A 24,635-nucleotide genomic window follows, 5' to 3' on the forward strand; every position below is an offset into this window, starting at 1 on the left:
TAGCGTACATGGAATCGCATGACCGCTCACCTACACGGGGAATACAGGGGAATCATCACAGTGTGCGCATTGCTCATTGTCAGGATTCAGCAATCATAGAGTCACTCACTGACGTCTTTTCTTCTGAGACATAAAAACCCCTTTGATTCGTATAAATACAGTGAACTTTCAATTGACCGAAAAGTTTCCTTTTAGTGCTTGATTAATATCTCTGTAGAAAAATGTCTACGGCCTTGAAGCATTTATCCTACTTTGGAAATTTATGGCATATCATGACATACTGGTTATCACATTTGTGAAATTTATGGCATATCATGACATACTGGTATCACATTTGTGAAAATTATGGCATATCATGACATACTGGTTATCACATTTGTGAAATTTATGGCATATCATGACATACTGGTTATCACATTTGTGAAATTTATGGCATATCACGAGATACTGGAAAAAACAAATCTCTAACAGACGTGGAACCCTGTGGGGATCCGCATGTTTGTCAAGAACAGGATCCTGTAACATGGCTCTCTTCCTTCATCTCTATGGGAACTCAGAACTTTGCAGAATGCGTTAATCAATTCTACAATGTCTGAACATAGAATAGTAGATATGATTTCACATGTATTTTGCCATAGATTCAGTGCCAAAATCCACATCAAATTTGCCACCCACACATAAGAGAGGAGCTTTTGCTACTCCTTTTACATTCATCAGAAAATTCCTGTGAATCGATTGGAACAATAATCTACTCCTACAGATTTTGTACAGGAAACCCGACAGATAAACCTGAAGAGAAATTGCCTTATTGAATGGGGTTTATACTTTTGTGGATGTGCAGCTGTGCAAACTGAAAATTCATAGCACATCCATGGCACAAAAAAGACGTGAACATAGATGACATTTTCATGGCTACAACAAACATGTTTTAAAGAGAACCTGCCACCATGTTTTCCCAATATAAACTATGGCCACCACCATTAATGTGTCTTTTATAGAAGCCTGTCAAGTTGTGTATAAGTTCCTATTTCCTTCTGCAGTTCCCAAAAAATACCTTTTAAAATCCCCCATAAAATGCAGTCCAGTCCAATGACTGATATTGCCTCGATGCCTCCTTTATCCCTGAAATTGACGTCCTCCTGACCTACTTCATATGGATGACGCATCATACGTCATCCACACTAAGTACTGGAATTCGTATGTGTTGACTTTACTTCCGGGTCATCGGCGCTCTTTCATCTTTTCCGGCGCATGCACATTACAGTTTTGTGCTCTTCCCTCAGTAGGACAGAGACAAGTGCACCTGTGCAGGAGCAAGATTGAGGGACCTTGTGGCTGACATAGAACATTTCGTCCACATGAAGAAAGCAAGAAGGATGGCGATTGCGGGTATAAAGGAGGCATCAAAGCAAGACCATCAACGCCAATCAGACCAAACCAAGCCGTATGGGAGGATTATAAAATATATTTTTTAGGATCTGTAGAGGGGGTTAAGGACTTATACAGTTTGCTATACTCCTGTAAAATAGGTATTAAAGGTGGTGGTCTTAGTTTACATTGGGAAAACCTGGTGACAGGTTCCATTTAAAAAAGAGGGGGACACAGCAGCACTCTGCAGGGACCAATTTATATGCAAACACAAGATCTGACATTATTGCTGAATAAACTGTACTAAAAATGTAAAAAGAATTTAAAAAGTACTTACAAAAAATGAAGGTTCTTAGTGCATAAATTGGCCAATTCATGTGTGCCCATCAACCACAGCAAAGTGACACTTATCATCCTAAAGATGTCTCTCTTGAGCTAAAAGACTACAGTTTGAATGGGCAAACATGCCTCTCTTGGGATATAAACCTACAAATTTAAATGGGATGTTAGGAACCAGTACTAACTAAAAACACACTTGGGCTGATGGGAGGAGTGCAGAGTCAGAAGGGAGGTAGTTACAACCTCCAGGGAGAAGCTGCATAGAGCAAAAAACCTATGTGAACAGGTGTTTAGGATGATAGGACCTATCAGAGAAGTGTCACCTTGCCATGGTTGATGGGCACACATGAATTGGCAAATTTATGTGCGAAGAACATTTTTTTCGTAAGTACTTTTTACATTTTTTAAAAAATTGTTTACTACTTTTTATTCAGCAATAATGTCATATCTTGTGGTTGCGTATACATTGGTCCCTACAGAGTGCTGTTGTGTCCCTCTCTTTTTTTGCATGTTATGCAGTCATTGCAGCGTGCACCTGTTCACACTGTATGGAGGTGCTGGTGAGGTTTTTTGTTCTATGCAAGTTCCATTTAAAGTTTGTGGTGCAATTCAGATGTGTGTGTTTTTACAGAACACTTGTCAGCAAGAAAATCACAGACGTCTATTTTTTTATTGGAGTCACAGATCAAAATTATCCTTATATGTCTATGGGTCTATAAAAATCACGGACAGCCCACGGATTACAGCAGTGTGAAGTCCATGATTAACATTGCAAAGTATAGGAGAAGTTTTGTAATGAATTTACTGATTTTTTTCATACGTTAAAGTCACTGGTGAAATACTGATGGTAAAAACTAAAACCAATCAAACTTGATGAACGTGGACATCTTTTTGCATACAGTACATGAAAAATTACCGTCACCTGAATGAGGCCTTAGCTTGAGAAGAATATTCTAAGTGAAGGACAAATCTACATCATGTTAAAAAATTATTATGCAAATGATATTTTTCTCGGATTTTCCTAAATGGTCGGTGCAAATGAGTTAGTCTAATAAAAGTCATCACCCGTTAGAGTATACATCGAATTTTATTGAATAAACCTCCCAATGATAACAGTATAATCTCCAAAATGAATAAAAACGCAAAATGCACTGTTCCAAATTATTAGGCACAGTAGAATTTCTAAACATTTGATATGTTTTAAAGAACTGAAAATGCTCATTTGTGGAATTTGCAGCATTAGGAGGTCACATTCACTGAACAAAAAAGCTATTTAACTCCAAAACATCCTAACAGTCCAAGTTACATGTTAACATAGGAACCCTTCTTTGATATCACCTTCACAATTCTTGCATCCATTGAACTTGTGAGTTTTTGGAGAGTTTCTGCTTGTATTTCTTTGCATGAAGGCAGAATAGCCTCCCAGAGATGCTGTTTTGATGTGAACTGCCTCCTACCCTCATAGATCTTTTGCTTGATGATACTCCAAAGGTTTTCTATAGGGTTGAGGTCAGGGGAAGATGGTGGCCACACCATGAGTTTATCTCCTTTTATGCCCATAGCAGCCAATGAATCAGAGGAATTCTTTGCAGCATGAGATGGTTCATTGTCATGCATGAATATGATTTTGCTCCTGAAGGCACGTTTCTGTTTTTTTATACCATGGAAGAAAGTTGTCAGTCAGAAACTCTATATACTTTGCAGAGGTCATTTTCACACCTTCAGGAACCTAAAAGGGCCCTACCAGCTGTTTCCCCATGATTCTGGCCCAAAACATGACTCCTTTACCTCCTTGCTGACTTTGCAGCCTTGTTGGGCCATCCACCAACCATCCACTACTCCATCCATCTGGACCATCCAGGGTTGCTCGACACTCATCAGTAAACAAGACTGTTTGAAAATTAGTCTTCATGTATGTCTGGACCCACTGCAACCGTTTCTGCTTGTGAACACTGTTTAGGGGTGGCCGAATAGTAGGTTTGTGCACCACAGCAAGCCTTTGAAGGATCCTACGCCTTGAGGTTCAAGGGACTCCAGAAGCACCAGCAGCTTCAAATAACTGTTTGCTGCTTTGTAATGGTATTTTGGCAGCTGCTTTCTTAATCCAATGAATTTGTCTGGCAGAAACCTTCCTCATTATGCCTTTAACTCCATGAACTCTGTTTGTGCTCTGTTTCAGTCACAAATCTCTTCACAGTATGATGATCACTCTTACGTTTTCGTGAAATATCTAATGTTTTCATACCTTGTCCAAGGCATTGCACTATTTAACGCTTTTCAGGCGCAGAGAGATCCTTTTTAGTTCCCATATTGCTTGAAATCTGAGGCCTTCTTAATAATGTGGAACATCATTTTTAAGTAGCTTTCCTTTAATTAGAATCACCTGGAAAACTAAATATCACATGTGTTTATGATTGATTTCAGTGATCCATTGAGCCCTGAGACACAAGACCATCCACGAGTTTATTTGAAAAACAAAACAATTAAATCTTTATGACACCTAAATCCAATTTGCATAATAATTTGGAACGTGGTGTACTATATTAGGCACCTTTGGGTGCTGAGCAGATTCTATCTGGTAAAGTAATCACTTCTAAGGACACAATGCTATAAACATCAGCAATGGAAAAAAATTGCACAATGCATGAATACAATATAGGTAAAATATGTATGATGGTCTCTTCCTGGAAGGTGCTCCAGGGTGGTCATATTCCCTTTCCAATATAGTCTGATAGCCAAAACTAGAGCAGTGTTTGCAGCAAGTAGAAAATCCAATATGCCATGTTGGATCTTCTCTAAAATTTGAGATTTTATTTATCTATGATCTTTTTTAAATGTTGAAAAAATATCGTAACATGTAGGGCCTTTTTTTTTTCATTGCTAGAAATCTGCACATTAAAACAAGAAGAAGGAGACTGTCAGGACTATGCACTGAAGTGGTGGTACAACTCAGACCTGAATGAATGTACCCAGTTCTGGTATGGAGGCTGCGGGGGAAATAAAAATCAGTTCGAAACTCAAGAGCAATGTGAGGTCACCTGCTCATCGTAAAGTGGCTTCCGGAGACCTGTGTGCGCTTAGGAGCTGCCAAGAAATATGCAATCATTTGAAGATATCTCACATTTGTACTGTCAATAAATTTAGTTTTAAAAGTAAACTTTGCTACCAGTGCCAAAACAATTGTAAAATGTGTAGTTGAACATTTGTATGTATTTTAACTTTTTTTATTTAAAAAATTAAGATAGGAAAACCTAAATGTTGAGTCACTTTAAACTGCACTTTTTGTTTTTAAACCTCAAAGTTTTTACTCACCTATTTGTTGTCTACAGAAGGATCATTTATTTCAGAACTGGTATTTTACATTACATCCATGAGATTCTTGAAGGAAATCGTATTGTGGGAATGTGTAATGTATACAAATTGGTTTTAAGCTATAACAAAAAATTGGGGGACTAAAACTTAACATTTAATGACAATTATATTAAAATCGTTCAAACAAGATGCAAACATTTATAAGACACACACTATGAAAATCACCAGACAGATCTGGATGTCTAGAATCTCCAGATTGCTGGTGAGCAGATTATAAAACCGTATATATTGAAGCTTCACCCGATATTGGCCACAACTTGTACTATACATGCGGTTTTCTAGACCTCCAGATCTTTTTGTTGTTTTTTATAGTGTGTTTTATGAATGTTTTTATCGTGTTTGAATGATTTGAATATAATCAATATAATCATTAATAATGATTAATATATTCATTAATAATCATTATATGTTAAGTTTTAGCCCCACAATTTTTTGCTATAGCCAAATTTTGTAATTATATGGGGTTGATATTTTTTTTCTGTTTTTCTATATAGAAAACTATTGCTGCTCTTTCACATAAATTAGTTTTAAGCTTAATTTTTGGCTCACATTGGCAACATTGGCAACTGATTTTACAGGACAACACATCTGTTATGGTTCGTCATAAGCCCTTTATTACCTCTATCATGGGAGCAAACTCAGGATTGTAAAAGATGCAGATTCCAAGGTTTTTGTGCTCCTTGTAGAGATGACAAAATTCCCGCAGTTATAATTACTGTTCAAGCTTTCAGATGCTCTATATTACTCATTTTTGCAAAAGGTATTTTTTTGATTAGTGAAAACATGTCTCTTCCATGTCTGCTCATCAAGGAACTGTTTATGAGAACATTCACAAAACAATCCTCAAACACTTTTTTAGCATTTACCGTTGATCTTCATCAGATTTGCTAGTAATTATTGTGATTATGTGAAAATGAGGAGAGTCTAACCATAATTGTCCATAACAGTCCTTTAGGGCTCACTCACAATGCCGTATATTCTCTGTTGCGAGAAAATTGCTAATGACACTGAGATCAAACTTTGTCAGAGGTGCGGAGAAGATGGAGAACTTAATTGCTCCATCTTCTTCATTGTCCCTGTGAGCGTATATCGGACTGCACTCAGATGATAACTGTGTGCTGTCCAATGTTCCATTTGCACCCATAGACTTTTATAGGTGTTCACGATCCGATTATCGGATGCCCTCGCAGCATGCTGTAATTATTTTCTCATACAGAATCGGCATGAGAAAATAATTAGAGATCTGAAGTCCCCCATAGCATAACATTTGGCCAGGCGCTATCCAATAAATCATCGGATAGCACTCGGCTGTGTTATACGCAGGTTTGAGTGAGCCCTTAGAGTGGTCTATTCAGAGTCACCTACTGGTCTAGGGCAGGAGCGCACAACTCCAGTCCTCAAAGGCCACCAAAAATGCTGGATTTCCTTAGTATTACACAGGTCATAATTTAATCACCTGCACAAGTGATGATTCCAATACCTTGTACAATATTAAGGAAATCCTGAAAACATGCACTGTTGGTGGCCCTTGAGGAGTGGAGGTGTGCACCCCTGGTCTAGGGTTACGAAGGGGTTAATAGTGATATCTGTTATACACTGTGATCTAGGATTATGGATAATGTTGAATATTCCTGGGGTCTAAGGGGTATAGAGGTCAAAACAGTGTAATTCTCATCACTTAAAGAGAACCTGTTCTACTCCAAACCAATAGCATGTATATAAAGGCGTTTTAATGTTTAAGTCCTCAATTTCTTGTAGACATCTGTTTTGCTGTTTTAGAGACATCCATAGCTGAAATTGTATGCTAATGAGATTCAGGTGCAGTGGGTGGCCCTGCACCTACAGTTTTCCTGCCCTCTTTCCCTATTTCCCACCCCCTGCCTGCCTCCTGGCTCCGACTCACTGGTCACTGAAACCTGAGTGACCTGTCAGTGAGAGACAGGAGGCAGGAAGAGGGCAGGGAATAGTTCGGGAGACAGGAGAACTGTAGGTGCAAGGCCACCCACTGCACTTGTAACTCATTACTGTACAATTTCACGTATTAATTTCTCTAAAACCAAATTTCTACAAAAATTATAAGGATTTAATCAGCACTAAAGGTCCTTTACACATGTCATTGGTTTTGGGTATAAAATGACAGATTCTCTTTAATTCTCGTTCTCTCCAAAGTAGTAAAAAAGCAAATGTCAGGAACTAAGCATTGTATCACATCCTCGGGAATTCTAAGATCAATGCTATAGTATATAGGACTTCTAGATGCTAAATTAACAAAGGAGGAAAGGGTAATTTGTAGAGTTAAGTGAATTTGTTTGGATTTTATCACCGAATCGGAATTTGCCATATTCGTGCAATATTGGTACCCTACTGACAGAACATATTTGGTGATTTCTACTCCTATTGACTATAATGATGTTCGGCTGTGTTTGACGAATATTCCAAAAACAATATTCGCTGCCAATCGTATTCGGAACCGAATCCGAACAAATTCGCCCAACTCTAGAAATTTGTAGGCTTTCTGGGAGGGAGTGAAAGTAAGATAATAATTACATCCATGGAGTCTCTGTTACTTCCGCTATCCACTCATAGTTTAGGGTTGTATTTTGTTTAATAAAAATAATCGAAATTGAAAATCCTCAGTGGTTGATACCTTTTAATGGGTGAACTGAAAAGATGGCAGCAAATAGCAGCTATCCAGACCACTAGGGCGTCTACATCAGGTATAGTATAACACAAAATCTGAAGAGTCACATATTTATATACAGAATAAATGGCGCTATAAAAATGAAACATAATAATAATACACAATAGGGCACAGGAATAATGCAGTAATAAGACAAGTAACGTGAATCAGAACTATCCACATGGAAAAGGAAATAACACATAGCAAGCTTTACCAATATTTATCGCTACATCTGTTATCATCTTTTCAGTTCGTTCATTAAATACTATCAATCACTGAGGACTCTCAATTATGATTATTTTTCTATCTACTATCTAACACGGTACAATTATATATTTTTCCTGATTTTTTATTTTTACAGTGACAGATATCCTTTACCTAAATGGCTGATCTGTTTGGATCTGTCCCTTCTTCTCAGATTTAATTTAGGTCAATCAGGTTTCCAGTTTTTTCTCGATGAAACAGTGTAGCATGCTAAGCTATTTTGACTGTCAAAAACTAACACAAACATCAAGCTAATGCAAGTGTGAACTGAGCCTTAAATCTATGCAATTCTTTATACTTGTGCGGTCATGCAAACATTTTCTATGGGCCACAAATATCTTTTAAATAATTAAAGAAAACGGAAAAACTGTGTATTTGTTTTTTAATTATGTAGGAATGGTGCTCAAGATTCTAAATAATGTCTGTTGTACAAATAACGTGTACAATTATATTTTTGCATCTGTTTTGCTCTGAATAAAGTATTGGAGAGTTTCTTTAGTCTTTGCTCTTTCTTTATTTAGTGTTGTTCACTCATTGTAAAGTCATCACGCACCATGGCTTTAAAATAACATTCATATTAGAATTTCTACACAGGTTGAATACAGTAATATAACTAATAAGGTACTGAAACAATGAATGAACTGTATACAGTATATTTAAGGATTGTAAGCTTTACATAGTGTGAGGATATGGCCACTTACTAAAGACTATAGCACAAATGGACATAGTGTGGAGTCCACAGCTCTAAGAGATAGAGACTTTTTCCAGCACAGAGCACTGATTGCGTTGATATTGTTATGTTTTATTAAATATTTTCTTGCTGTGTTTTATTAGTGACTTGCTTGCTCCTCAGTTCATCCTCAGTAATTAATGTTTACATTCAGTGACAGTAAGCAAAGGAATACGCTCACAGCTCTGCTTTCCGGCCGCTGTGCTCACAGCCAGTGCAGGAGGAGTGCAGAGAAGCAGAGCGCCGGGGACAGACAGCGGTAGGTAAGTATGTACTGTTTTTTTTTTTTACTTTTACGCTGGTAACCAAGGTAAACATCGGGTTACTAAGCGCGGCCCTGCGCTTAGTTACCCGATGTTTACCCTGGTTACCAATGAAGACATCGCTGGATCGGTGTCACACACGCCGATCCAGCAATGTCTGCGGGAGATCCAGCGACGAAATAAAGTTCTGGACTTTCTTCAGCGACCAACGATCTCCCAGCAGGGGCCTGATCATTGGTCGCTGTCACACATACCGATTTCCTTAACGATATCGTTCCTACGTCACAAAAAGCAACGATATCGTTATGTGTGACGGTACCTTTAGGCCAGACAGTAGATTGTTAAAGGTAAATGTAAGGGTATGTGCACACGTCAGGATTTCTTGCAGAAATTTTCCTGACAAAAACCGGACATTTCTGCCAGAAATCCGCATGTGTTTTTCTTTCGCGTTTTTTCATGCATTTTTTACGTGTTTTTTTTGCGTTCTTTGTGCGTTTTTTCCCAAATGCATAGAATAGCGGGAAAAACGCCGAAAATCTGCAAAATTAATGAACATGCTGCTTTTTTTACCGCAATGCGTTTTTTTCATGGAAAAAAAACACATCATATGCACAAAAATTGCAGAATGCATTCTAATCGATAGGATGCATATGTCTGCAGTCTCTAATGCGGTTTTATCGCATTTTTATCACGAAAAAACGCGACACAAGCGCGAAAAAACCTGAACGTGTGCACATACCCTAAAGCAATCATCTTATCAATCCCCTCTGTATCTCAAGGTCTCAATTCATTGTTCTTCCAGCCTAGGCCCATTGTGTGGACGGAGATAGTGGACCCAGGGGAGCCGTCACCACAGGGGGTCTCACTTGCAGTCCCATGTGATGGAATATGCTTCATTCTGTGAGCTAAAGAAAAATGTTTAAAGGGGAGGGAGAAAAAGACACATGGGTTGAATCAGGCAGCTGTTGGAGTGACTTCGAAGGGAGAGAATCCAAGCTGTGATGAATAGATGGGCTATGGAGTTTTGAAGATTGGCTGCCGGTTGGGCTAGATCCTCCTGCTACGTTTGAGGGATCTGTTGTCTGGATTTAACAAATTTGCTTAAGGATTGTTGATCCTGGATACATGGACGTTGGTTGTGATAGTTGTTGTTTGGAGGAGCCTGGAATGTGACTACAGGTTACAATGGCGGGAGATACGAAATCCGTTGGTCAACCAAAAGTTGAGAGACAGTGAGTATCTCCTGATACAGGGACAGTGGGACTATCGCCCCAGGGAAGGGATCTTGTGGACTGAGAACATTGTATTTTTTCCATCTACCTGGATTGGTGGTATAACCATGGAAGTATGGAATAAAAAATTGTTGCATCCTTAACATGCCTAGGTGATTTTTATAACCCACAACCTCAGATCCTCACACATGTCTTCAATTATCGGCCATAGTACAGTACTATCAGTTAATCCTAGGGATAATTCTACCTTTCCATGGCACATGGAATCATAGTGATTAAGTGTAAATGAAGGCGCAAAAATTGATCCATCGAAGAGCAAGGGTCAGCGTTAATTGTCTGCATGTCCATTCCAAAGTGAGATAATTGGGAAAATGGCATTGGATCTCACACAATGTCGCTGACTGGATCCCTTGAATACTCTACAGACTCATTTGGTTTCCAAATGGCTAAGGATTCAACCGAATGGCTATTAAGACTAGGTGGAGCACACAAGCCATTCCATTTTTTTTATTGTGACTGTGACCAGAAGGGTCACTTTAAGAATAATCAAAAATGTGAGAAACCTTGATAGGTTCAACATTTTTGTTCAGTGAAGTGTTACAAGAAAGAAACCAGATGCGACATAGTATTGTCAAATCAATAATTCAATGTTTGCTAAAGCAAAGTCATAGTTTTCCACACTAGAAGTTGTAAATGTTAAATTCTAAGGAAAAGAAATGTGGAAATGTCAACGTGATGACCAATTTGTTTTACAGATGTTGGGAAGGTAAAGAGCCTCTTAAATGTTTATTCTCCAAATTATAAATTGATAAAATTACAAAATGTTTGTAAAAACAAGCAACCTTGCAATTTACTTTTTATGAAAAACATTCTCTGCCCTAAAGAATAGATGGATTTTTAATGTTATTGTTTGCTGCTTGTTGCCATTTTTACTGGACACTACTGTAAGCTATCATTGGTGGAAGGTCCCAGAAGTAAGACATGAAGCACTTGCACAATGTATTCTACAGAGCATGTAATCACTTCTCTGAAGCCGACTGGATTGCTGGATCAGGTCACCTTCACTGCTGCCTTTGCTTGCAGCATCGGAGAGCACACAGATCGGGCGAGTGATAGGTTAATGCTGCTGGTCTGCACTGTCAATCAAGCAGGAACCCACCACTACCTAGCAAGCAGGAAGTTGGGATGCAAGGAAGCAGTGCAATCCTGAAGATCAATGTTGAAACAGTCCCTTTAAGATTAAAAAGGTATTAAGAGATACATTTTAATGGTATACTAATCTTGTTTTTTTTTGTTTTATACTGATTTATGTGGTGAGCAACTTCAGATGGCAATTATTCATAAATTACCAATCATGAATGGTCCTAAAATCAAAACATTTTTAAAGTGGTTTCTTGAGATAAGAAAAAAGGTCAGGACTTGAGATGCATGGTGTTCGAGTCGACTGTTCGCCAATTTCAAATTCAAGCTGTTTTGGGCGGTGTTCGAGTCGTTCGATGAACTTGAACAATTTGCATAAAATTCGGCTGTTCGAGTTTCTGTTCGATAACTGTTCGTTCACCAAAAGCCTAACTTGATTTTCACATTAAAACTGTTTATCAATGTTAATAGACTGTTTCAGTGTATAGTGTGCGGGGGGGGGGGGGAGAGGCGAGGGATGGATCTGTGCTGAAATAACGCCGATCTCCTTTTTCTTTCTTTCCCGCATTTACAATGGGGCGGTGCAGTCTCTCAGCCTATCAGCAGTGCACACACACACACAGCAAAGTGCATGTGATGCACACAAGCAGGGGCATGTGTCATTGGATGTGTATGTCACATGTCCTTGCCCTATAAGAACCAGCCTTTTCTCTGTCACCACCATTTTCTCACTGCTTCAGCTTAGTGTTAGACGGCACCGCTGCTGTGGGCGCTATGCAGTATTAGAGTGTGAATTGCGAGCGAATTTTCAGTTAGATAGAGAGAGATAGGTTTAGGAAGTCGGGACTAGTTGTAATATCAGCCCTTTTCAGGGTAGGTTACAGCAGTTCATAGCACTTTTTGCCAGTCAGGTCTGTGCCAGTGCCATGCATGTGTTTGTCACAGCATTTGGTGTAATCTAGCTCAGCCAATCCTTTTGGGCTAGTAGCATTGTCTGGTAGTCATCTGAGTAGACCGCCTGTGAAGCAAGATACACCACCTGAGTATCTAATAATTTTTTGCTGCATCTAACCCAGTAAATCATTTTGGGCCTAGTAGAAGTGTCTGCACGTCAACACGGCAGCGGAGTAGCCCACCTGTGAAGCTAGCTACACTGCCTGTGTATATAATTTTTTACTGCATCTAACCCAGTAAATCGTTTTGGGCTTAGTAGCAGCGTCTGCATGTCAGCAGAGTAGCCCACCTGTGAAGCTAGCTACACCGCCTGTGTATCTAAATGTCTACTGCATCTAACCCAGTAAATCGTTTTGGGCTTAGTAGCAGTGTCTGCACGTCAGCAGAGTAGCCCACCTGTGAAGCTAGCTACACCGCCTGTGTATCTAAATTTTTACTGCATCTAACCCAATAAATTGTTTTGGGCTTAGTAGCAGTGTCTGCACGTCAGCGGAGTAGCCCGCCTGTGAAGCTAGCTACACCGCCTGTGTATCTAATAATTTTTTACTGCATCTAACCCAGTAAATCATTTTGGGCCTAGTAGCAGTGTCTGCACGTCAGCGGAGAAGCCCGCCTGTTAAGCTAGCTACACCGCCTGTGTATCTAATAATTTTTTACTGCATCTAACCCAGTAAATCATTTTGGGCTAGTACCACAGTTTGGCAACTCAGCTCTGCTCGGTTTCCATCCATCATTTTTTGTGCCAACAACTACAGAGTTGCCACAGAGTTAAGCACCAAAATGAGTGGCAAAAGGCCTGCTGCTGGTGGAAAGGGGAATAGGTGTGTTGGAAAGGGAAAAAAAGGTTGTGTCCGTGGGGTAGGTGGTAAAGCAAAAGTAGCATCTGCAGAAGAAAGACCATCTTCCAGCCAAAGTAACATGTCTACTTTTTTTTGTGGACAATCTGATATAATCCCTTTCTTATGACCATCGCTATGAGCATCGCTACAAATTCCAGATGAGGCACAAAAACAGCAGGTGCTTGAACATATATCAATTGCTCGTTCAAGTGGGCTTTCCTCCATCTCAACTTCAACATCACAAATACTCCAGTCCTCAGAGGTGTCACTCCAATCGCACTTGCTTCCTCACAGCTCCCAAGTCTCCAGCCGCCCATCTGAGTATGTGGTAACACAGATGGTTGAGTCTTCAGAGCTGTTTACTCATACTGGGAATCAGAGGTCTGCTCCAGAGATTCTGTGAATCCAGATGAGGAAATGATCTGCATTGCTGCCCAGAATCTTTGTGAGTCAGATCCAGGCCCAGATGAAGGAGGTTCTGAGCATAATGTAGACCCTCGTTCCCAAACTGTAACTCCTGTTGTTGGAGACAATGAGGAAGATGATGATGAGACTGAGATACCTGATTGGAATGAAAACTTGACTTTCGGTCAGGGAAGGAAGAGGTTGGCTCTGAGGACGACTGGTGTGAGATCACACAGGGTGATGATGATGAGGTTGGAGACCCCATTTACTGTCAACCCACAGTCCACCAGTCCATGAGGTCAGCAGAGGAGGTAGAGGAGGATGCTAGTGACGACCTTCCTGGACAGAGACGGAGTACTGGAAGCATGTCAACAACTGCATCCTCAACCACAACTATGCCTCTGAGCACAAATTGTGGTGGCTCTTCAAGTCGCACGGGCTCTAAGCCTTGCATAGCCTGGGCATTTTTTGAGATCGCAAAGGATGACCCAACTCATGTTGTCTGTAAGATTTGTCACCAAAATCTCAGTAGAGGCCAAAAAATGTATAGTTTGAGTACTTCATGCATGAACCGTCACATGGATATGAGGCATAAGTTGCAGTGGGAAGCTCACTGTGCTACAATGCGGCCTAGTGGGCCGGGCCAACCACCGTCTGCTCCATCAAGTGCATCCGTGGCCTCTTCATCCTCTCTAACTGTGGGGACAGCAGTCGCACATGGTTTTGGACGGAGACCTTCCACCTCTTTACCCGCAACAGCCAGTGTGATAGGCAGATCGTCAGCACATTTGCAAGTGGAAACACCTGCTGGTGTTGAGCACTCTCCGACATCGAGACCACCACATTTTGATCAAGGCAACATAATATCTCCGTCTGCACCTTCCTCACAGACCAGCAGTTTACCGGGGACACCCTACTCAACCCCATCTAAGCATGGCAGCCAGCTCTCGGTCCCTCAGATGTGGACAAGTAAAAGACCATTTCCTCCTAGCCATGACAAAGCTAAGAGTTTGAATTTCACCATCTGCAAGCTGTTGGCTGCAAAAATGCTGCCTTTCCGCCTGGTGGACACAGAGGATTTCGAGACCATATGTCCGTCGCAGTGCCCCAGTGTTGTGAGTTCTGTTTTTGGGCTCCCTCTGGTGGTTACTGATGGTACTGGGTGACTTGTCTTTCCTGGGTCTCTGGGTTCCACCTGTTCCATCAGGATATGGGAGTTTCCTATTTAACCTGGCTTTGCTGGCATTTCCTCGCCGGTTATCAATGTATCCAGTGTGTCTTGTTACCTCTGCCCCCTGCTCCTAGAACCTTCTGGTCAAGCTAAGTTTGGATTTTCCTGTTTTGGTGTTTTGCTTTATTTGGTTTTTAGTCCAGCCTGCAGATATGTGATTCTTTGCTGCTGGTTGCTCTAGTGGGCTGAAATTGCTCCTCATGTACCATGAGTTGGCACATGAGTTCAAGTAATTTCAGGATGGTTTTTTGAAGGGTTTTTCGCTGACCGCGCAGTTCACTTTTGTATCCTCTGCTATCTAGCTTTAACGGGCCTCATTTTGCTGAAACTGTTTTCATACTGCGTATGTGCTTTCCTCTCATTTCACCGTCATTATATGTGGGGGGCTGCTATTTCTGTGGGGAATTTCTCTGGAGGCAAGAGAGGTCTGTGTTTCTTCTAATAGGGGAAGTTAGATCTTCGGCTGGAGCGAGACGTCTAGGATCATCGTAGGCACGTTCCCCGGCTACTTTTATTTGTGTGTTAGGTTCAGGGTCGCGGTCAGCTCAGGTTCCATCGCCCTAGAGCTTGTTTGCATCTGTGCTTGTCCTTAAGTGATCCCCTGCCATTGGGATCATGACAGTATAACCGGCCCACAAAGTGTTAATTGTATTGGCTGAAGTAGGAGGATAAGTAGTCTGAGGAAGTTTTTTTTTTTTCTTCTTTCCCTCAGAGTTTGCTGCCTAGCCTTATTGCAGCCTGGCTACTTCCTCCTCCTCTTAATCTTTGAATGGCTCTGATCCCAGCTGTTTATCATGGACGTCCAGAGTTTGGCTTCCAGCCTGAATAATCTTGCCGCTAAGGTTCAAAATATACAGGATTTTGTTGTACATGCTCCTATGTCTGAACCTAGAATTCCTGTCCCAGAGTTTTTTTTCTGGAGATAGATCTCGTTTTCTGAATTTTAGGAACAATTGCAAGTTGTTTCTTTCTTTGAAATCTCGCTCCTCTGGAGACCCTGCTCAGCAAGTCAAGATTATTATATCTTTCCTGCGGGGTGACCCTCAGGATTGGGCATTTGCATTGGCACCAGGGGACCCTGCGTTGCTTAATGCGGATGCATTTTTTCTGGCATTGGGTTTGCTCTATGAGGAACCTAACCAAGAGATTCAGGCTGAAAAAGCTTTGTTGGCCCTCTCTCAGGGGCAAGATGAAGCAGAAATTTATTGTCAAAAATTTCGGAAGTGGTCGGTGCTTACTCAGTGGAATGAGTGCGCCCTGGCTGCAAAGTTCAGAGATGGCCTTTCTGAGGCCATTAAAGATGTTATGGTGGGGTTCCCTGCGCCTACTGGTCTGAATGAGTCTATGACTATGGCTATTCAGATTGATCGGCGTTTACGGGAGCGCAAACCTGTGCATCATTTGGCGGTGTCTTCTGAACAGGCACTTGAGACAATGCAATGTGATAGAATTCAGTCCAGAAGTGAACGGCAAAATTATAGGCGGAAAAAGGGGTTGTGCTTTTATTGTGGTGATTCAGCTCATGTTATATCAGCATGCTCTAAACGCACAAAAAAGGTTGATAAGTCTGTTGCCATTAGTACTTTACAGTCTAAGTTCATTCTGTCTGTGACTCTGATTTGTTCATTATCATCCATTTCCGTCGATGCCTATGTGGATTCAGGCGCTGCCCTGAGTCTTATGGATTGGTCATTTGCCAATCGCTGTGGGTTTAGTCTGGAGCCTCTGGAAGTCCCTATTCCTTTGAAGGGAATTGACTCTACACCTTTGGCTATGAATAAACCTCAGTACTAGACACAAGTGACCATGCGTATGACTCCTGTTCATCAGGAGGTGATTCGCTTCCTGGTACTGTATAATTTGCATGATGTCCAAGTGCTTGGTCTGCCATGGTTACAAACTCATAATCCAGTCCTTGACTGGAAATCAATGTCTGTGTTAAGCTGGGGTTGTCAGGGGGTTCATGATGATGCACCTCCGATTTCTATCGCTTCATCTACTCCTTCTGAGATTCCTGTGTTTTTGTCTGACTATTGGGATGTTTTTGAGGAGCCTAAGCTCAGTTCGCTTCCTCCTCACAGGGATTGCGATTGTGCTATAAATTTAATTCCAGGCAGTAAATTTCCTAAAGGTCGTTTGTTCAATCTGTCAGTGCCAGAGCATACTGCTATGCGGGATTATGTTAAGGAGTCCTTGGAAAAGGGACATATCCGTCCATCTTTGTCCCCTTTGGGAGCAGGTTTTTTTTTCGTGGCCAAAAAAGATGGTTCCTTGAGGCCTTGTATAGATTATCGTCTTTTGAATAAGATTACCGTAAAATATCAGTATCCTTTGCCATTGTTGACTGATTTGTTTGCTCGCATTAAGGGGGCTAAATGGTTCAATAAGATTGATCTTCGGGGTGCGTATAATCTTATACGAATAAAGCAAGGTGATGAGTGGAAAACCGCATTTAATACGCCTGAGGGCCATTTTGAGTATTTGGTAATGCCTTTTGGACTTTCTAATGCTCCTTCAGTCTTCCAGTCCTTTATGCACGATATTTTCCGTGAATATCTGGATAAATTTATGATTGTGTATTTGGATGATATTTTGGTTTTTTCTGATGACTGGGAGACTCATGTTCAGCAGGTCAGGAAGGTGTTTCAGGTCCTGCGGGCCAATTCCTTGTTTGTAAAAGGCTCAAAGTGTCTCTTTGGAGTCCAGAAGATTTCTTTCTTGGGGTATATTTTTTCCCCTTCTACTATTGAGATGGATCCCGTCAAGGTTCAGGCTACATCTCTTAAGAGTCTACAGAAGTTCTTGGGCTTTGCTAATTTCTATCGTCGTTTTATAACTAATTTTTCTAGTGTTGTTAAGCCTTTGACGGATTTGACTAAGAAGGGTGCTGATGTTGCTAATTGGTCTCCTGCGGCTGTGGAGGCCTTTCAGGAACTTAAGCGCCGGTTTTCTTCTGCTCCTGTGTTGCGTCAGCCAGATGTTTCGCTCCCTTTTCAGGTTGAGGTTGATGCTTCCGAGATTGGAGCGGGGGCGGTTTTGTCACAGAGAAGCTCCGATGGCTCAGTGATGAAGCCATGCGCGTTTTTTTCTAGAAAGTTTTCGCCGGCTGAGCGGAATTATGATGTTGGTAATCGGGAGCTTTTGGCCATGAAGTGGGCATTTGAGGAGTGGCGTCATTGGCTAGAGGGTGCTAGACATCGTGTGGTGGTCTTGACTGATCACAAAAATTTGATTTACCTTGAGTCTGCCAGGCGTCTGAATCCTAGACAGGCTCGTTGGTCACTGTTTTTCTCTCGTTTCAATTTTGTGGTTTCATACCTGCTAGGTTCAAAGAATGTGAAGGCGGATGCTCTTTCTAGGAGTTTTGTGCCTGACTCCCTTGGAAATTCTGAGCCCTCTGGTATCCTTAGGGATGGGGTGATTTTGTCTGCTGTCTCCCCAGACTTGCGACGTGCTTTGCAGGAGTTTCAGGCGGGTAAACCTGATCGTTGTCCGCCTGAGAGACTGTTTGTTCCGGATAATTGGACCAGTAGAGTCATCTCCGAGGTCCATTCTTCTGCGTTGGCAGGTCATCCTGGAATATTTGGTACTAGAGACTTGGTGGCCAGGTCTTTTTGGTGGCCTTCCTTGTCGAGGGATGTGCGTTCTTTTGTGCAGTCTTGTGAGGTTTGTGCTCGGGCTAAGCCTTGCTGTTCTCGGGCCAGTGGATTGTTGTCACCTTTGCCTATCCCGAAGAGGCCTTGGACGCACATTTCCATGGACTTTATTTCGGATCTCCCTGTCTATCAAAAAATGTCCGTCATCTGGGTTGTGTGTGATCGCTTTTCTAAAATGGTTCATCTGGTACCCTTGCCTAAGTTACCTTCCTCCTCTGAGTTGGTCCCTCTGTTTTTTCAGAATGTGGTTCGTTTGCATGGGATTCCTGAGAACATCGTTTCTGACAGGGGATCCCAGTTTGTGTCTAGATTTTGGCGGACGTTCTGTGCTAAGATGGGCATTGATTTGTCCTTTTCGTCTGCATTCCATCCTCAGACGAATGGCCAGACTGAACGAACTAATCAGACCTTGGAAACTTATTTAAGGTGTTTTGTTTCTGCTGATCAGGATGACTGGGTTACCTTTTGCCGCTGGCCGAGTTTGCCCTTAATAATCGGGCTAGTTCTGCTACCTTGGTTTCTCCTTTCTTTTGTAATTCGGGGTTTCATCCTCGTTTTTCCTCTGGTCAGGTGGAACCTTCTGATTGTCCTGGAGTGGACATGGTGGTGGATAGGTTGCATCGGATTTGGAGTCATGTGGTGGACAATTTGAAGTTGTCCCAGGAGAAGGCTCAGCAGTTTGCTAATCGCCGTCGCCGCGTGGGTCCTCGACTTCTTGTTGGGGACTTGGTGTGGTTGTCTTCTCGTTTTGTTCCTATGAAGGTCTCTTCTCCTAAGTTCAAGCCTCGGTTCATCGGTCCCTATAGGATCTTGGAAATTCTTAACCCTGTGTCGTTTCGTTTGGATCTCCCGGCATCGTTTGCTATTCATAATGTGTTCCATCGGTCGTTGTTGCGGAAGTATGAGGTACCTGTTGTTCCTTCGCTTGAGCCTCCTGCTCCAGTGCTGGTGGAGGGAGAATTGGAGTATGTTGTGGAGAAGATCTTGGATTCTCGTGTTTCCAGACGGAAACTCCAGTATTTGGTCAAGTGGAAGGGTTATGGTCAGGAGGATAATTCTTGGGTGGTTGCCTCGGATGTTCATGCTGATGATTTGGTTCGCGCTTTTCATAGGGCTCATCCTGGTCGCCCTGGTGGTTCTCGTGAGGGTTCAGTGACCCCTCCTCAAGGGGGGGGGTACTGTTGTGAGTTCTGTTTTTGGGCTCCCTCTGGTGGTTACTGATGGTACTGGGTGACTTGTCTTTCCTGGGTCTCTGGGTTCCACCTGTTCCATCAGGATATGGGAGTTTCCTATTTAACCTGGCTTTGCTGGCATTTCCTCGCCGGTTATCAATGTATCCAGTGTGTCTTGTTACCTCTGCCCCCTGCTCCTAGAACCTTCTGGTCAAGCTAAGTTTGGATTTTCCTGTTTTGGTGTTTTGCTTTATTTGGTTTTTAGTCCAGCCTGCAGATATGTGATTCTTTGCTGCTGGTTGCTCTAGTGGGCTGAAATTGCTCCTCATGTACCATGAGTTGGCACATGAGTTCAAGTAATTTCAGGATGGTTTTTTGAAGGGTTTTTCGCTGACCGCGCAGTTCACTTTTGTATCCTCTGCTATCTAGCTTTAGCGGGCCTCATTTTGCTGAAACTGTTTTCATACTGCGTATGTGCTTTCCTCTCATTTCACCGTCATTATATGTGGGGGGCTGCTATTTCTGTGGGGAATTTCTCTGGAGGCAAGAGAGGTCTGTGTTTCTTCTAATAGGGGAAGTTAGATCTTCGGCTGGAGCGAGACGTCTAGGATCATCGTAGGCACGTTCCCCGGCTACTTTTATTTGTGTGTTAGGTTCAGGGTCGCGGTCAGCTCAGGTTCCATCGCCCTAGAGCTTGTTTGTATCTGTGCTTGTCCTTAAGTGATCCCCTGCCATTGGGATCATGACACCCCAGTACCAGATGCCCAGCCGCAAATACTTCTCAAAGAAAGCTGTGCCTGCGCTACACCAGCATGTCGCACACAACATCACCGCTTCCTTGAGAAACTCTGTCTGTGACAGGGTGCATTTCACCACAGACATTTGGACGAGTAGACATAGACAGGGGCATTACATGTTGGTGACTGGGCACTGGGTAACTATGGTGACATCAGGAGAAGGGGCTGCTGTCCAAGTCTTGCTGTCCCCACGAGTTGCGCGTTGATCCTCTGTATCTCTAAGTTCCTCCACTGCTTCTGCCTCCTCAACCTCCTATCAGTCCTCCACCTGCACCCAAAGCCTGTCTGGTAAAGCCATCCACGTTCTAACTGCGCAGAAGTAATCCTGCACACCTCCTTACAATGTTGTCACCAGGGCTGAACAGCATCAGGCAGTGTTTACATTGAAATGTCTGGGAAATGTGAGTCACACAGCTGAGGAGTTGTGGTCAGCTCAGGAGACCGAGTTCCATCAATGGTTGTCTTCACTGAACCTGCAGCCAGGGAAGGCAGTGTGCGACAATGCTGCAAACCTGGGTGCGGCCCTTCGCTGGGGCAATGTCACACACGTGCCTTGTATGGCTCACGTTTTGATCCTGGTTGTCCAGATGGGCTTCTGCAGAGGGCATGGTCGCTGTGTGCTCACTTCTGCCGTTTGCATCCTGCAGCTCAACGAATTACATCTCTAGAGAAGTCGTTGGGCCTGCCAGTTCACCAGCTGAAATGCGATGTGCCCACATGGCGGAATTCAATTCTGCACATGTTGCAGCCACTGTGGCAGCACCGACGAGCCCTGGTGCAATACGTTATGACATATAGCCTGGGCCAACGAGATCCAGAGGTGGGGCAAATCACATTGCAGGAGTGGTCTCGGATCAGGGACCTATGCACCCTTCTACACAGTTTTGAAATAGCGACGAAGATGTTTAGTGCTGACGATGCCATTATCAGCATGACTATTCCGGTCATTTACATGCTGGAACACACCTTAAACAGTATTCGGAGTCAGGTGGTGGGACAAGAGGAGGAGGAGGAGGAACAGGAGGAATCGTATGCAGAAGGGATAATATCTCCAAGGTCCAGACGGTTGGCAGCACCAAGGTGGCTGGCATTGGAGGGTGGGGGAGAGGGATTACCGAGGGTGCATGGTAGCAGCCAAACTGTTGAGGAAGGTGCAGGAGCCGAGGAAGAAGTGGAGGACGAACTGGCGCTGGGCATGGAAGACTCATCAGATGAGGGAGACCGTGATCAAATTTCTGTTGTGCGAGGTTGGGGGGAGAGGGCAGACGAAGGAAGCATGATTCTCACCTCACCACCACCAAGACAACAAGGATTTGGTCCTCCTGGATGCGCAAGACACATGAGTGCCTTCTTGCTGCACTACCTGCAACATGACCCTTGGATTGTCAGAATCCGAGCTAATGCCAACTACTGGGTTGCCACACTTTTAGATTCCCGGTATAAAAGTAAATTTGGTGAAATAATTCCTGCCATAGAAAGAGATTCACGCATGCAGGAGTTCTAACTTGCCAACCATGGGACTGTCCAGTCATCACTCAAACCGTAACATTAACATCGTATCTGGTGGTAACAGAAATTTTTTCCAATAGTTTCATGAATTTTTTAGACCATCCTTTGCAAGGCCACAGGAGACAAGAAGTCTGACGCATAGCCAACGCCTAGAGAGGATGGTACAGGAGTATCTCCAAGTTAACATCGATGCCATGACTGTGGAACTGGACCCTTGCTCATTTTCGTCTTCCAATCTGGAAATATGACCTGAGCTCACCACTCACGCCTTGGAGATCTTGTCATGCCCCGCAGCCAGCGTTCTCTCTGAACACGTGTTCAGCGCTGCTGGTAGTGTGCTGACAGATAAGCGCACACGGCTGTCCAGTGAGAATGTAGACAGACTAACGTTCATCAAGATGAACAAATCCTGGATCCGCAAGGACTTTTCTACCCCTGTGTCATCCTGGGGAGACTAAAAGCTTGTTGATTTTTGAAAATCACCTCACCAACCATTTTAAGAAACTCTGGGGCAATTGATGCCACTTAAGTAGTGTCTGTGACCCACTTTTTGGAAAAAATGGAGACTCTTTTTGGAGTCCTCTTGCAGTGTTTTACATGACGTTGGCATCGTCAATTCCAGGTGTGTGGGGTCGCTCCCCCCCTTTTAACCTTTAGAAACTACATACACTGTGGCTTGGGGTAACACAGATTGTTAAGTCTGCAGAGCTGTTTACTCATACTATGGCCTAGGATTCAGAGGTCTGCTCCAAAGCTTCAGTGTCTGCTAGTCAGCAGAGTAGCCCACCCATGAAGCAAGCTACACCGCATTTTTATAAAATTTCAAATTTTTAACTGCATCTAGCCGAGGCAATACTTTGAGCCTAGTAGCAGTGTCTGCTACTCAGCAGAGTACCCCACCCACGAAGCAAGCTACACCGCCTGTTTATCTAAGTACTAATTTTTAACTGCATCTAGCCCAGGCAATACTTTGGGCCTAGTAGCAGTGTCTGCTACTCAGCAGAGTACCCCACCCATGAAGCAAGCTACACCGCCTTCTTCCTTTCTCAATCTTACCCCTCGGCTCTGGGGTGTCCGCTCTCCCTCCAGCTCTCTCCTTCTCACAGGTGGACTACCACGTGTTTTCACACTGTGAGGAATCTTTTGGGCCCAGGCATAGGAAGTCGTTGAGGTATGGATAATATGTGTCCCCTTAGAAACGTCCATGATGACCCATTCAAGGAAGCAACAAAACACCTCAAATAGTTAGCAGGATATAGAGTACCCCATTGGCAAACAGCGATCTATGTAGTATGCTCCTTCACAGAAGCAGCCCAATAGGCGGACACTATTCTGAGGCACAGGTAGTAACCGGAACGCCCCCTCAATGTCTGTTTTGGCCATTAGGGTGCCCCTTCCCAACTTCTTGACCCGCCTGATTGCCTCGTCAAAGGAGGTACAGTATATAGTACTGTACTTGGTTCCGCGTCGATGTTGTCGTTTACTGACCTGCCCCTTGGATATGACAAATGGTGGATTAGTCTGAATGTATTGGGTTCCTTTTTGGCCATGACTCCCAACAGTGATACCACTACGTCTTCTAAGGAAAGTGTTCTGAATGGACCCTCCGCCATTCTACCTAAAGATATTTCTTTTTTAAATTTTTTGTACATGATGTCTGGGTGTTGGTAGGCTGATTTTAGATTTTTACTCCAGCCTTTCTTGATTTTAGAAGGGCATGACATGCCTAAATCTGTGACTCCTCCTCCTTTTTCTCCTCCACCTCTTTTCTTCATGACTATATGTACTTGTGACTTTTCCATGTGTTTGTTGTGTCTTCTGGGCAGTTTGTCAGCTTTTGGACACCTGTTAAGGTGTTTTCTATATGTTTTCTATGTGTTTGTATGTGTTTGTATTTGCCTGCCATTGGTTTCAATGGGGTTCGATGGTGTTCCTCAAACGTTCGACAAACATTCGTCAAACACTCCCCAATTCGACGAACCAAACCGAACTCGAACACTAGGGAGGTGGCTCAACACTAGTCAGGACCACTTTTGTCCATGGGCTTGCAACTCATTTGTATTAAAAGAATAATTTACATCAAAGTTTTTATCCTCTTAGTGTATTTCAGTCACCAGATGATGCAGCACTGTATATTTAGAATTGCTCATTTTGCCATGGTACTCAGTAAATTCTTAGCTTTTCTCTGCTCTGTGTAGAAACAGAAAGTCTCTTGCCCTTGCATTTATCATTCCCCTCTTCACCTCCTGAGTCAGCTGCTTCACTCCTTCCCCTGCATCTGCCATTTGCAGTGACTGATGAGTCATACAGGGAAAATTGACCTCCTGTTGCTACACAGAGCTTAGAAGCAGTCAGTTTTTAACCATGTGATGTTATTGACCTAATGGAAAGCAAAATAATTAACTGGGTAGAAGGGCAAAATGAGCAATTGTAAGTACACATTGCTATATAATATGATGACTGCAATATATTAGAAGATAAAATCTTTGATTAGAGTGCTTCTTTAAGCACTTGTCAATAGTAGGACTGAATGAAAAAAACATATATCTAATTACAGACTACCCCTTTAGTCTACAAGTATAAAGAGAATGTTCTCAAATCCAAAAATAATTATCTTTTTTCATATACTTATTTCATGCTAATTTATTAGTTAAAGGAATTTTGCAAAAAATAGCAAGTTATTC

General features: G+C 42.6%; 1 protein-coding gene across 1 annotated transcript in view; it reads left to right on the forward strand.

Annotated features, from left to right (window-relative positions):
• The window catches only part of LOC138642126 (collagen alpha-4(VI) chain-like), a 303,123-nt gene extending 294,606 nt beyond the window's left edge, over positions 1-8,517 (forward strand). Inside the window, exon 44 of the mRNA XM_069730063.1 lies at positions 4,592-8,517. Coding sequence (XP_069586164.1) covers positions 4,592-4,758 — 167 coding nt within the window. The 3' untranslated portion in view covers positions 4,759-8,517. The remainder of the gene's footprint in view (positions 1-4,591) is intronic.
• Positions 8,518-24,635: the final 16,118 nt, after the last annotated feature.

This window comes from Ranitomeya imitator, chromosome 6 (genome assembly GCF_032444005.1).
Source record: "Ranitomeya imitator isolate aRanImi1 chromosome 6, aRanImi1.pri, whole genome shotgun sequence".
Classification (NCBI taxonomy): Eukaryota; Metazoa; Chordata; class Amphibia; order Anura; family Dendrobatidae; genus Ranitomeya; species Ranitomeya imitator.